Below are 12,374 nucleotides of genomic sequence, written 5' to 3'. Positions count from 1 at the left end.
ATATAAAGTCCCAATGAGACTACTTTATACCTGCAAAAATGGCTAAAACTTAAAAGATTAACAATACAAAGTACTAGTAAAAATGTCAAGCAAGTGGAACTCTCATTTATTGCTTGTGGGACTGTAAATTGGTTAAACAACTTTGGAAAGCTGTCTAGCAGTATCTGCTAAACATCTATGGACCATATGTGTAACCTGTTATTTGCCCAGAATTTCCAATAGAAATGTATATGTGCTCCCAAAAGACATCTACAGGAATGTTCATGGCAACATTTTTCTCACATAGTCAAAAACAATAAACTACTCAAAATCAACAATAGAAGAGGAGATAGTGTAATCACATAGTGGGATACGATACACAATGAAAATAAACTACAGCTATATGCAGTAGCATGGATGGATCTCACAAACATAATGTTGACTAAAAGAACCCAGATACAAAAGAATAAATTTTATTTGTTCCTTTTATCTAAAATTCAGAAACAGAGAAAACTCATCCAGTTTTTTAGCAGTCAAGGACAGTGGTAAATTTTGAGGAGGAGAGAGAAATAGTGATTGGAAAGAGATACAGGGGATCTTCTTGGATTCTGGTAATGGTCAATTTATTGACCCAGGTAGTAATGATATGGATTTTTTTGTGTTAATTCATTTGCGTTTCAAGCTCCATGTTTAAAATACATGTCTTGGGGCACCTGAGTGGCTCAGTCAGTTAAGCATCCAACTCTTGATTTTGGCTCAGGTCATGATGTCATGGTCTCGTGAGTTTGAGCCCCACATGGACTCTGTACTGACAGTGTGGAGTCTGCTTGAGATTCTCCCTCTGTCTCTGCCCCTCCCCCACTTGCACTCTCCGTGTCTCTCTCAAAATAAATAAACTTTAAAAATAAATAAATAATTTTTTAATTAAAAATAAATAAAAGAAAATAAATGTCTTACCCCTCAACAAGTATGTTTCTGAGTCTTAGAAAATATCACAGTAATAACCTCCTTTTGGGAGGTTATTAATATGAAATCTCTTTAGTGTAATATTTCTAAATAAACTAAAGGAAATGACTCTGAAACCTGCCTATCTTCTTGTGCTTCCTATTCTAAAAAACAAAGTACTTTGTTTTGTATTTTCCCAGTGTCATATCCTGTAACTTTATGAGCTAATCTTTTCTTAAAAATTATCAACATGTAGTGTCAATAAAATATTTAAACTTATTTTGACCTTTGAACATACTGTTCTCATAACCAAAAATCATTTGGTTTTGATTTTTAGTTCTTTCACCATCTCAGGCAGACTAATGTTAGTGTGCTCTATTCTCAGCTGTTGCTGCAGCAGACTAATGAGTTGACAATTTGACTTGTCATCCTCATAAAGTTGCTATTAATCCACTAATCTTACAATCTATATTTCAAGTTGACAAAAAGTAGTGTGTAAGACAAAGGAAATCATTAGTTTAACAGAGGCCTTTTTAGTAATTCTATATAGCATTTTTCTTTTTTTTTTTTAATTTTCTTTATGTATTGTGAGAGGGAGAGAGAGAGCAGAGAAGGAGCAGAGAGGGAGACAGAAAATCCAAAGCAGGCTCTGTGCTGTCAGCGCAGAGCCTGACTCAGGCCTTGATCTCACAAACCATGAGATAATGACCTGAGCAGAAATCAAGAGTCAGACACTTAACCGACTGAGCCACCCAGGCGCCCAACACAAGATTTTTATTTTTTTTTAATTTATTTTATTTTTGAGAGAGAGAACACATGAACAGGGTAGGGGTAGAGAGAAAAGGAGACAAAGGATCCGAAGCAGGCTTTGCGCTGAGAGCAGAGAGCCGGACGCAGGGCTCCAACTCATGAACCGTGACATCACGACCTGAGCCAAAGTCAACACTTACCCGACTGAGCCAACCAGGCACCCCAGAATTTTTATGTTCTAGGCTTAGGTTATTCCACCTGCAGTATCATTGAAGGGGGCTTATTTCAAAAAAGACTACGGATTAGTGGATAAATTAGCTATTTTCACTATGTAGGGTTTTTTTCTCAAACCCTGAAGAACTGAGTTAAAACTAAGTTCCATGTTTAAAATCCATGTCTTGGGGCACCTGAGTGGCTCAGTCAGTTAAGCATCCAGCTCTTGATTTTGGCTCAGGTCACGATGTCATGGTCTCGTGAGTTTGAGCCCCACATGGACTCTGTACTGACAGTGTGGAGTCTGCTTGAGATTCTCCCTCTGTCTCTGCCCCTCCCCCACTTGCACTCTCCGTGTCTCTCTCAAAATAAATAAACTTTAAAAACAGTAGCAGCACCTGGGTGGCTCAGTTGGTTAAGCATCGACTTCAGCGCAGGTCATGATCTCGCAGAGCCCCACATCAGGCTCTGTGCTGACAGCTCAGAGCCTGGAGCCTGCTTCAGATTCTGTGTCCCCCTCTCTCTCTGCCCCACCCCTGCTTGTGCTGTGTCTCTCTCTGTCTTTCAAAAATGAATAAACATTAAATAAATAAATAATTTTTAAAAAATAAATAAAAGAAAATAAATGTCTTACCCCTCAACCAGTATGTTTCTGAGTCTTAGAAAATTACTGTGATACTATGATACTCATGTTCTTATATTCTCTCTCTCCCTCTCTCCCCATTTCTTTCCCTTTCTCTCTTCCATTCCCACTCTCTCACCCCATTCATTCTTTTTCTCCTTTCCATGTCCCTGAAGCTATCCTGGCCTTTTGGTTGTACCTCAAGCTGTACAAGACAGTAGTTTACCAAGAGTCGCCCGCTGCTATCGACACAATCGCCTGCCTGTTGTATGTTGGAAGAATTCAAAAAGCAGTACCCTGCTTCTCCGATCTGGAGGATTCCATGGGAAGGGAGTGGTTGGTCTTTTCAAATCTCAGAACTCCCCTCAGGCAGGTAAGCATCTCTGTACAGCACAGTTGTGATCCGTTCACTTTAGAGAATTCCTAAAAATAAAGGAAGTGATATCTGGGAGTGTCAATTGTGCCCTTATATCAGGCCTTCTCTCGCACACAGACTTCTCCACGGTGCAATATGAAACATGTACTATTTGACAATGTGGGTTTCCACCTTGAATTTGGCATCTTGCTAAATATGTCTGTCTATATTTGTATTTTAATATAAATTGTCATAATAGCCTTTTGTTCTAGGGTATTTTTATTTCAGCAAACCAAACTGTCCACAGATGGAAACTAGAGTATACTAATCTTTCTCTTTCCTTCTGGGGAGCATCCAAATATATTTAACAGCTTCAGAGGCAAGTAGGGATTCTCTGACCCATGTAATATGAGATATTTTATCTCATTCCTACAAGTAACATGCACACACACAAACAAGTCCACAAACCAATGACCAAAATGCTGCCTTAAAAGAAACTCTCAAGAATAGAATATTTTAGGAAGCTAGAAGAAGGCCAACTTAAGAAAGCAGATAGTACTACTGTCTCTTTTTCTGAGGATATTTTTAACTACTATGTCTGAGGTCTTGAAGTCAGTCAGAAGCTATATTTTGCAGACCTTTCCCATAATTTCTAGCTTATAGTAAATGTTCAGTAAAATTAAACAATAGACCACCAACATATCAGATCCAATTTAGGGATGGCTGTGTTCTTAACTCTTTGGAAATGAGGTAAGTCAAGTTCTGTGGTTCAGCGGGTAGAACCATGTGCTTTTGACATCTCTTCTTTATTCTCGTCCATTTCCCTCCTGAAAGTTAAAAGTTGGCTAGCGTATCTTTGATCATTCAGCTGAGGGCAGCACACACACAACATCATCATCATCATCATCATCATCATTATCATTATCCTGCCTGTCTTGGAGTCTCAACACTAGTATAATTAAAGGCAATTTGTTTTTAACTATTTTGACACTGAGGAATCCTCCCAAGCCACATAGTGGATATAACAGAACACAGCATATGTAAGTTACATAAAGTGAGGGAATCATTTCGGGAGCATTGATGGATATATCACTGATCATTGATGACAATGTTAATTTTTTCATTGGAAAAAGTTGAAACTATTTTATTCACTGGTTTCTGATTTTTTAATCTAATATAAATTTGCTGTATTCCATATTTTTGAGCTCACACATATGCTCACATTTTAATGTCTTTGAAATTGGGATACATCTTAAAATTGATGTGATCAGAGAGTTGTCATAGTTTAAATGGAAGAGTTGTTTTTGTTTTTAAGTTTATTTATTTATTTTTGAGAGACAGAGAGCACAAGCAGGGGAGGGGTAGAGAGAGAGAGAGAGAAGGAGACACAGAATCTAAAGCAGACTCCAGGCTCTCTAGTTGTCAGCACAGAGCCCAATGCAGGGCTCAAACTCATGAACTGTGAGATCATGACCTGAGCTGAAGTCAGACACTTCACCAAGAGAGCCACCCAGGCACCCTTTAAATGGAAGAGTTTTTAATTCTTAGTACATAAAATAATGGTGCATCTTATAATTTATGACATCTTAGAGTTCATAAAATATAATAATGGCACCTTAAAGTTTATAAAATATAATTATGCTAATTTTTTCTTCAGGATGTAAAAAAAGTTGTTGATATCTGTTGTCTTTCTAATGAGTCCCCCGTGATGCCTCTTTAAAGTGCCTGGGCCAATTTTAGTGATTCTTTGTTCCACACAAACCAGCTCAGACTCCCTCCAACCCAGAATTGTTCTCACATTTGTTTCCCTCCGTGCATACACAGAGGCATTCCCTCTCTGCCCTTCTCTTAGAAGGACTAGGGAATCTGGCAGTGGCTGTTGCTACCTTCTCCCCATCTTCCTCCACTCTTCCTGCAACAGACTCCTACAAGTTCATGTGCCCTGTTAGGCCTTTGTGGCAGAATTAGAAGAAAACTACTGGTATGGGTGCCATTCTGGGATGCCTAGGGAACCCATTCCATCCTCTGCTCTCAAACAGTGGTATGGACAGGATAACTACACCAATTCTTGGAAGGCCAGCCCTGTGCTGGTTTTCCAGACCTAGGCTCTTTCTGGGAGGATGGCAGAGCCATCTCTGATGATGATGCAAGCAAGAAGTAGGTGTGGTGAAACCAGTATCATAGGAGGATAGCCATTTAATAGTTTACAGCTGTAAATGGGACTGGTTTCTATATTTGGGTGTGGTAATTTGAAGATACACAGAAAGAATAAGATAGGTAGGTAGGTAGATGTCTTAATATAGAGACAGTTTGTTTTATTCACTATCTTTTTCTTTTATAGCTCCTACCTCCTCTTTAGAATCTTCCAATAGCATAGAACAAGAAAAATACTTGCAAGCCTTACTGAATGCAGTTTCTGTCCAACAGAAACTCAGTGGCAATAACACCCTTACTGTCAGGCCAGCACTTGCTCTGTCTCCAGGTAAGATTTGATAATACTTTTCTTCTTGACAACTATGAAAGCTTCATTCCTTGGGTTAGTCTCTTCAGTTATTTATACTGTTCCTTCAGTATGACCCCTTGAAGTTTTACCCTATGGGACTATAACTTTAGCTCCTTTTACCTAAAAATCAACATACCACTGTTAATGTCTAGTAACAGTAACCAAATGTGGAGATTCAATTATTTTCTTTTTAAAAGAATAATAGGAGTGGGGAACATAAATAAAGTCATCTCTTTTTTCTTAGAATCTATTTTACATAGACTTTAAAGTATTATTACAAAGTGGAATGTATAAGTTGAACACCTGATTATTAAATGCTTATGTAGTAAATCATCATGTATAAGTTTGAAATTCCTGAAATTTCTGCAACCTTTTATGATTTGTAGTACAGTTTGTTTTCATTAGATTTGGATGAAGCCATTAAGACTTGTACTAATATTCTGTTTCAGTTATCATGTGATGGAACCCCAAAGGGTTCATGTAGAGGTAACCCTAATGTGTTAGACACAGGAGCATGTGACTTGAAAAGTTGGTCTCCTTGGCTTAATCAGCTATTTGAATTAGCTCAACATAAGCAGAAAGTGGCTTTTCTTGTAAAGTAACACCATGCATGCCTTGCTTCATTTATCATTAAATTCTCTGATTGCACTTGCCAAACCTAACTCTCTATAATCTTGCAAATGTGTGTATCTCTGAGGAAATAGTAACAGTGCCTTGTTATCTCTATTAAAGCTTTGGGTACTTAAAAAGTACAATGTTTGGCAGCAATTAGACATGCTACACATGAAGATAACTTTTTGTCATTTGAGTAATGTTAACCTGAACGACATGGTTTTTGTTCTTCTTTTTGGCTGACTTTCAGGGACTGAAAGGAGGACTTCAAGAATGTCCACTGTGCTTAAGCAGGTAGTGCCAGGACATTTGGATGTAAACCCATCCAATAGCTTTGCTCGAGGAGGTTAGTAAGATTGATTTTATAACTGAGCACTGATACAACCTTAAAATCAGAAAACTTTACTCTAGATAGTGATACTCTAAATCAACTAATTATGGTTCAAATTGTTCTTAATTACCCTTTTCGAAATAAATGGTCTAATTTGTTACTGGTGTTGTGGCAGATGAGTTTAGCTGCATGGGACAAAAATGTATAATAATTGCTGAAATCTTAGCTATTGATGATTTTGGAAGCAGTGGGAGGTGAGGGGAGCGTGTCTAAGTGGTCAGCCCCATGAATACTCCACAGTGCTTCAGGTTTGCAGGGTAGAAAGGCTGATCACCGAAGCATAAGCAGCTAGAGAGAAGTAATCCCAGACTCCAAGAGTTGTGCTTCCCCAATGCCTGTAATTTTTACTCCTGTTCTCTGAAATGCTAGTTTAGGGAACAGAAGAGAATGATATCCAGGTTACTCTTTTTTTCCCTCTGGGCTTTTTAGCTTTTGGCATAAGGAAATAGAGAAAGGCCTGTATTTGCTCTTCTAGCCCCAAAGGAGGTCCACTTTGGTATCTGGAGATTATGTGAGATTCTTTTACTTTTCAGAGGTAATTACAGAGCAAGTATCTTGATTGTAAAACTTCCTATTTTACAATGGATTTATATAATCTTGGGTTTTTTCTCTCACGTCTATGCGATGTTGAATCCCCTTGAAAATTTACCAAGTGAATGATCCAAGTTCTGCTTGAACATCATCAGTAATGGGAAACTCATTTCTTCCTAAAAGTAGTCCCTTGCATTTGTAAGCAACTCTATATTTGTTAGAAAATTCTTTCTCATATTGATCGAAAAATCTGCCCCTATGTAACTTTGCATAATCTGCCCTCTACAGTCAGAAAATTCTAAATCTTAATCTCCCACATGCCAGCCCTTCAGATTTAAAAACTGATCTGATCTTTTCTCTCTGAGAGCTTCCATTAACTCCAAATATCCCTAATTGGAACAGTTGCATTCCACTCACCATCTTTGTCACTCAGTGAACTCTCCACGGATTTGAACTCATGCAGCCTAAGATTACATCAGATATGAGGATGGCCCCATCATTAGGTTGACCCACACTGAGATTAATATCACTTGAAATCTCTTCCCATGTGCTATTGTTCTTAACAATATACAGTACTAGCCTTGAGGGTTGGTTTTCGAACCTAAATGTACTACATACTATACCTACAAAATTCCATCTTGTTTTACATGGACTATTGTTTTAGACTTTGGATCCTAATTCTGTCTGCCTCTGTATTAGACATTTTCCCAAGCCTCTTCTCATGCATCAGTTTGATCTCTGCTGTCATGTAATTTGTTGTTTAAAAATATTAAACAGCCAGAGCTAAGGGCAAAAGTCTTCATCAAACTAATATAGAAGCTTCCCTGAAGAAAGAGATTGATCTGTTAATATATACCAGTTCAACCTCACCTGACCCATATTTCTAAATCTCTGCCAATCTCTTTAATTTGGTATTTTCCAGTCTTTCCAAGTATTAATTATATCACAAAAGATTATATGGTTAGTTTACCATGACTCATTATAAGAATTAGTGCTTTTTCCTAAGTAATCACAAATTATCCACTAGTATCCATTCTAGAATTTAGTTCAGAATCAACATACAGGAAAGTTTTATTTTACAAAATTCACTTTTTTCCCTTTTGAAAAACCAGATTACTATGCACATCTCCTAGCAGTCATATTGGTTCTTTAGATACTTTTTTCCCACCTCATCAGAATGTTCTATAATTACAGGATTTCCTAATAGCTTTCAGCCTTTTTCACTCATCTTGTGAATTAGTGAAATAAAGGTCACTGTATTAGTTTTCTAGGGCTACCTTAACAAAGTGCCACAAACTGGTTGTCTTCAACGACATTTGTCTCATCATTTTCTGGAAGCTAGAAGTTCAAAATCAAGATGTTGTCAGGGTTGGTTCCTTCTAAGGACAATGAGGCAGAATCTGTCCCATGCCTCCCCTCTAGTTTTTGGTAGCACACTAGCCATCTGTGGCTTTCCTTAGTTTGTAGAAGCATCACCCAGGTATCAGCCTTCATCTTTTCATGATGTTCTCCCTCTGTGTCTGTCTCCAAATTTTCCCTTCATATAAGGATACTGATCATATAGAATTAGGGTTCCATCGCCCTCCAGTATGACTTCATCTTAATGAATTACATCTGCAATAACCCTATTTCTAAATGAGGCAACGTTCTGAGGTGCTGGGCGTTAAGACTTCAACATATGAATTGGGGTGGAGGCACACAGTCATATATAGCTTTATAGCTTTATAGCTTTATAACCCATTATAGTCCTACATAGCTTTCTTTGGAATTTTTTAAATACCATTGTTTTAAAGTTTAAGATATAGGCCTCGTTCTTCTTATTTCTTTCTTGGTGAATTTGAACTAAAAGATAGTACAGTGACTTTCTCCTAAGATACCTGCCTAGTATTTCTGTTGCCCAGAGCTCCTATCCAAATTTGGCCCAATATTGCAGTTCCCCTTATTGCTTTGTTTAGCATCTGCAAGTTTATATGGTCAGCAAGGCATGTCAGCAGTTTTTCCATGCTCTGCTCTTGAGTTTTGCCTTTGTCAACTTCATCAAGGACACATTATTTATTCCTCCATTTGGCCAGATGACTTGTAATATAAATTTCAGATGCAAAATGGTCTCATCTTCTATGTTAGCACCTAAGGCTCATGGACATTCACCAATGTGTTTCACCTACATTATCTTCTCTTTTTTAATACTGGCCTCAGACTCAGCCTTTTTTATACAAGGGGATCCCCACTTGTGGTTACATTCTAATCATGAGTTTATTCTTTGCTATTCTCAAAAGTACCTAAAAAGCTGTATTTACCTCTTAGGGTCAAAATCTCCCATTTAATTTCTGATCCATTCTGGGCATAATGAGGTCATAATTATTATTTCTGACACCCTTCCCAAATATTTTCTTCTGAAAATTATTGTGAACTTACTGCGTTTCCTCATGATAGTTTTTTGCTCCTAACCAGATACTCATCATTCTGGTATCTTAAACTAGGATCCAGAAACATATATCTTACTCTTGTATTCCATCTCCTAATTCCTCAATGCCAAAGCCTCCCAGATCTTCCAAGGTCCCAGTGGTTAACTGGAAGATGAGATACTGCTGTTTCCTGATGTCTTCAACTTCTCTGATCCCTAGAGCTGCTTCCTTTGTCTCTTCCAACAGGGTCATTCCTCCTCACATTGAATACCAAGAATGGACTGGGCAAGCAATTTGGGAAGTCTTAGAAGATTGCCTGTTAACATGACCATGACAGGCAGACACACACTCACATAGGCCAGGGCCAGACTAGGTGTGGATGTTTCCACACCCTGCAAATAGTTCATTTCCTCTTTCCTACCCTCAAGGAGAGTCTCTTCATTTTTCCAGATAGTGAGGCACCACTTCTCCAGAAATTCCTCATCCACCCTGTATGGAAAGAGCCTCCTAGTTCTAAATTTTCCTCCTAACCTTCTCCTTTTTCTCTTCTATGTATCTTTTTTTTTTTTTTCAACATTTATTTATTTTTGGGACAGAGAGAGACAGAGCATGAACGGGGGAGGGGCAGAGAGAGAGGGAGACACAGAATCGGAAACAGGCTCCAGGCTCTGAGCCATCAGCCCAGAGCCTGACGCGGGGCTTGAACTCACGGACCGCGAGATCGTGACCTGGCTGAAGTCGGAAGCTTAACCGACTGCGCCACCCAGGCGCCCCTCTTCTATGTATCTTTACTACCTTTTCATTCCTTTCATCATGATAGAGTCTTAGGTACTGGTTTTTTCCTTAGGTTATTTTCACTGTGTGCCTTTCTCACTCTGCTGATAAGCCAGAGTTCAGACTGACTTCCACCTTCTCCTTTACCCTTTTCTCAGTCAGGGTGACCACTTTGCATTCTGTGTGCATGTTGATGAGTTCCTAAGTCAGGGGAAGCAACCTTTTTTACACAAGAACCAGTGAAGGAAAAGTGAGGATGTGAATAGAACACATTGCTTTTCATTTAGAATTAAAATCATTTTTGAGGCTCATGGGGAAAAATACATATACTTACAACTTGGATAAATTATTTTGTTGACTACAAAAATGTCATGAGGAAATCAATACTACTACCTCTTAAAAACAAAAGTATAGCAGCTCAGTATATTTGAGAAGTAGCCACATGGAGACAGCCTTTTAATTTTCCATCCTTTACATTTCTGTGGCCCTTCAGTTTCTCTACATGTAATATTTTATCCTTGTAATAATCTCTAGGATATGTGTTTTAAGAGGCTCTGAGAAATGAAGTGACTTGGCCAAGATCACGTAGCAAATAACAGCATAACTGGTACTGGGATTGGTTCAGTCCATTTCAATACAGCATTCACTGAATATAGCTTGTACCTCATACACATGGATAAATTCAGTACCCATCCCCACATCCCACCCAAGCATCTTTCCTCCCCTCCTTGGCCTGAACAGAGTAGAAGGAACAATACCAGTGCTCAGGAAACACTCGTGCTTTGAACACCAGTGCATTCCCATCAGTGGGGTGAACTGCACCACTTCTTCCCTGAAGCAATACCCTCAGCCAGCCCCTGCTGGACAGCCCCAGAGCCACTTGGTTCCTTACATGACAAAACACTTACATTCAAATTCAAACTATAGCACTACCACTTAATGTGTGGTATTAAGCAATTTAGGAAACCTCTTAATGCTCAGGGTCCTCATCTGTAAAGTGCAGATAATAAATAGTATTCGCTTTAGAGTATGAGGAATAAGTGAAATATCTGTAAAGCACTTAGCTTAGTAACTGGTTCATAATAGGAACTCAGTAAACGTTAGTTCCATGATTATTGTTGTTGTTATTAGTTATACTTGCCTAATAATCTACCGAAATAGGAGAAAAGTCTACATTTGCATTTAAATTGCCTTAAGCCAGGTTGCTCTACATAGGCCTAGGGCAAGAAGATAGAAGGTAAATATGCTCTAGGTCTAGGCCAAAAACTAACAAACTTTTTTGATCATGATCATAGTTAAAAATACATTTTATATTATATTACAGTATATAAGTATTATATCAGGTAATACTGTCACGGGGCAAAATGTATATATACTAAAACAAAAGTTTCATGAAACAGTATCTATACCACATGCAGTGCACATAGTATTTTCAAATTCTAATCTCACTTTTTTGAAAATACCAACTTGACCTAGTAAAGTGATCACTAAAACCATTAAGGGGGACCCTACAGCTTGGGAAAAAACCTGACTCCAAGCCAGTAGTACATGGTCAGAACAAGTATTTGACACCTAGGAAACACTCAGGAAGCTAAGTAGACCTTACCACCAAAGCACTAGCGTAATCCCCATTGGATTACAGTTCTCAAAGCCCTCTGCTGGCCCCATGTCCATACAACCCATTTTCTTATTGCTGATTTTCTGCTATGTGATAAATACTTGGCAGTTTTTCATTAATGAGCCTCTATAATAATAATTATATTATTAATCAGAGCAAATAATCAGGGCAGATAATCAGAGTTGAAGATATACTAGAAGGACCACAACAGCTCATAATGTATCAATTTTCAAAAAGAAAATAATCAACAAATGTGTTTAATACCTATAAATTAGGCTTTCAGCATGGATACAAGAATAAATATGATTAGGGCCCTACCTTTTGGATCGCAAAATCTAGTAGAATAAAATGTGCTAATAATCACAATGCAATGTGATCACAGTTCAAGTAGAGCTCTCTACAAGTCTGGGGACAGTGAAGAATGCACTTCCTAGGAATTCACGTTGTTCCTGGATCTTAAGAGATAAGGAGTTTGTCAGGTAAAGAAATGTGAAAAGTAGTTCCAGGTAGAGAGACTAACATGTAAACGTGGTATATGTTCAGGGAACAGTATCTCACAATCAGGAACCAACCACTAAAACTTCACTATAAGTATTTAGTGTCCCATATTCCAATCGGGAAGCTCAAAACCTTAGCAGAAAGGAGAGCAGGTGGGCAGCACACAGGAAGCCTTGTG

The 12,374-nt window shown here is 38.3% G+C and overlaps 1 protein-coding gene across 3 annotated transcripts in view; it reads left to right on the top strand.

Annotated features, from left to right (window-relative positions):
- Positions 1-12,374, top strand: part of SBF2 (SET binding factor 2) — a 500,238-nt gene that overhangs the window by 449,245 nt on the left and 38,619 nt on the right. For 2 of the 3 annotated variants that reach the window (XM_032594814.1, XM_030330866.1), the window contains exons 27-29: positions 2,686-2,882; positions 5,206-5,346; positions 6,230-6,325. In XM_032594814.1, coding sequence (XP_032450705.1) covers positions 2,686-2,882; positions 5,206-5,346; positions 6,230-6,325 — 434 coding nt within the window. The remainder of the gene's footprint in view (positions 1-2,685; positions 2,883-5,205; positions 5,347-6,229; positions 6,326-12,374) is intronic. The other variant, XM_030330868.1, reaches the window with a different exon arrangement.

The sequence above is a fragment of the Lynx canadensis genome, chromosome D1, assembly GCF_007474595.2.
Source record: "Lynx canadensis isolate LIC74 chromosome D1, mLynCan4.pri.v2, whole genome shotgun sequence".
NCBI classification, from domain to species: Eukaryota; Metazoa; Chordata; class Mammalia; order Carnivora; family Felidae; genus Lynx; species Lynx canadensis.
This window is presented reverse-complemented; position numbering and strand designations above follow the sequence as displayed.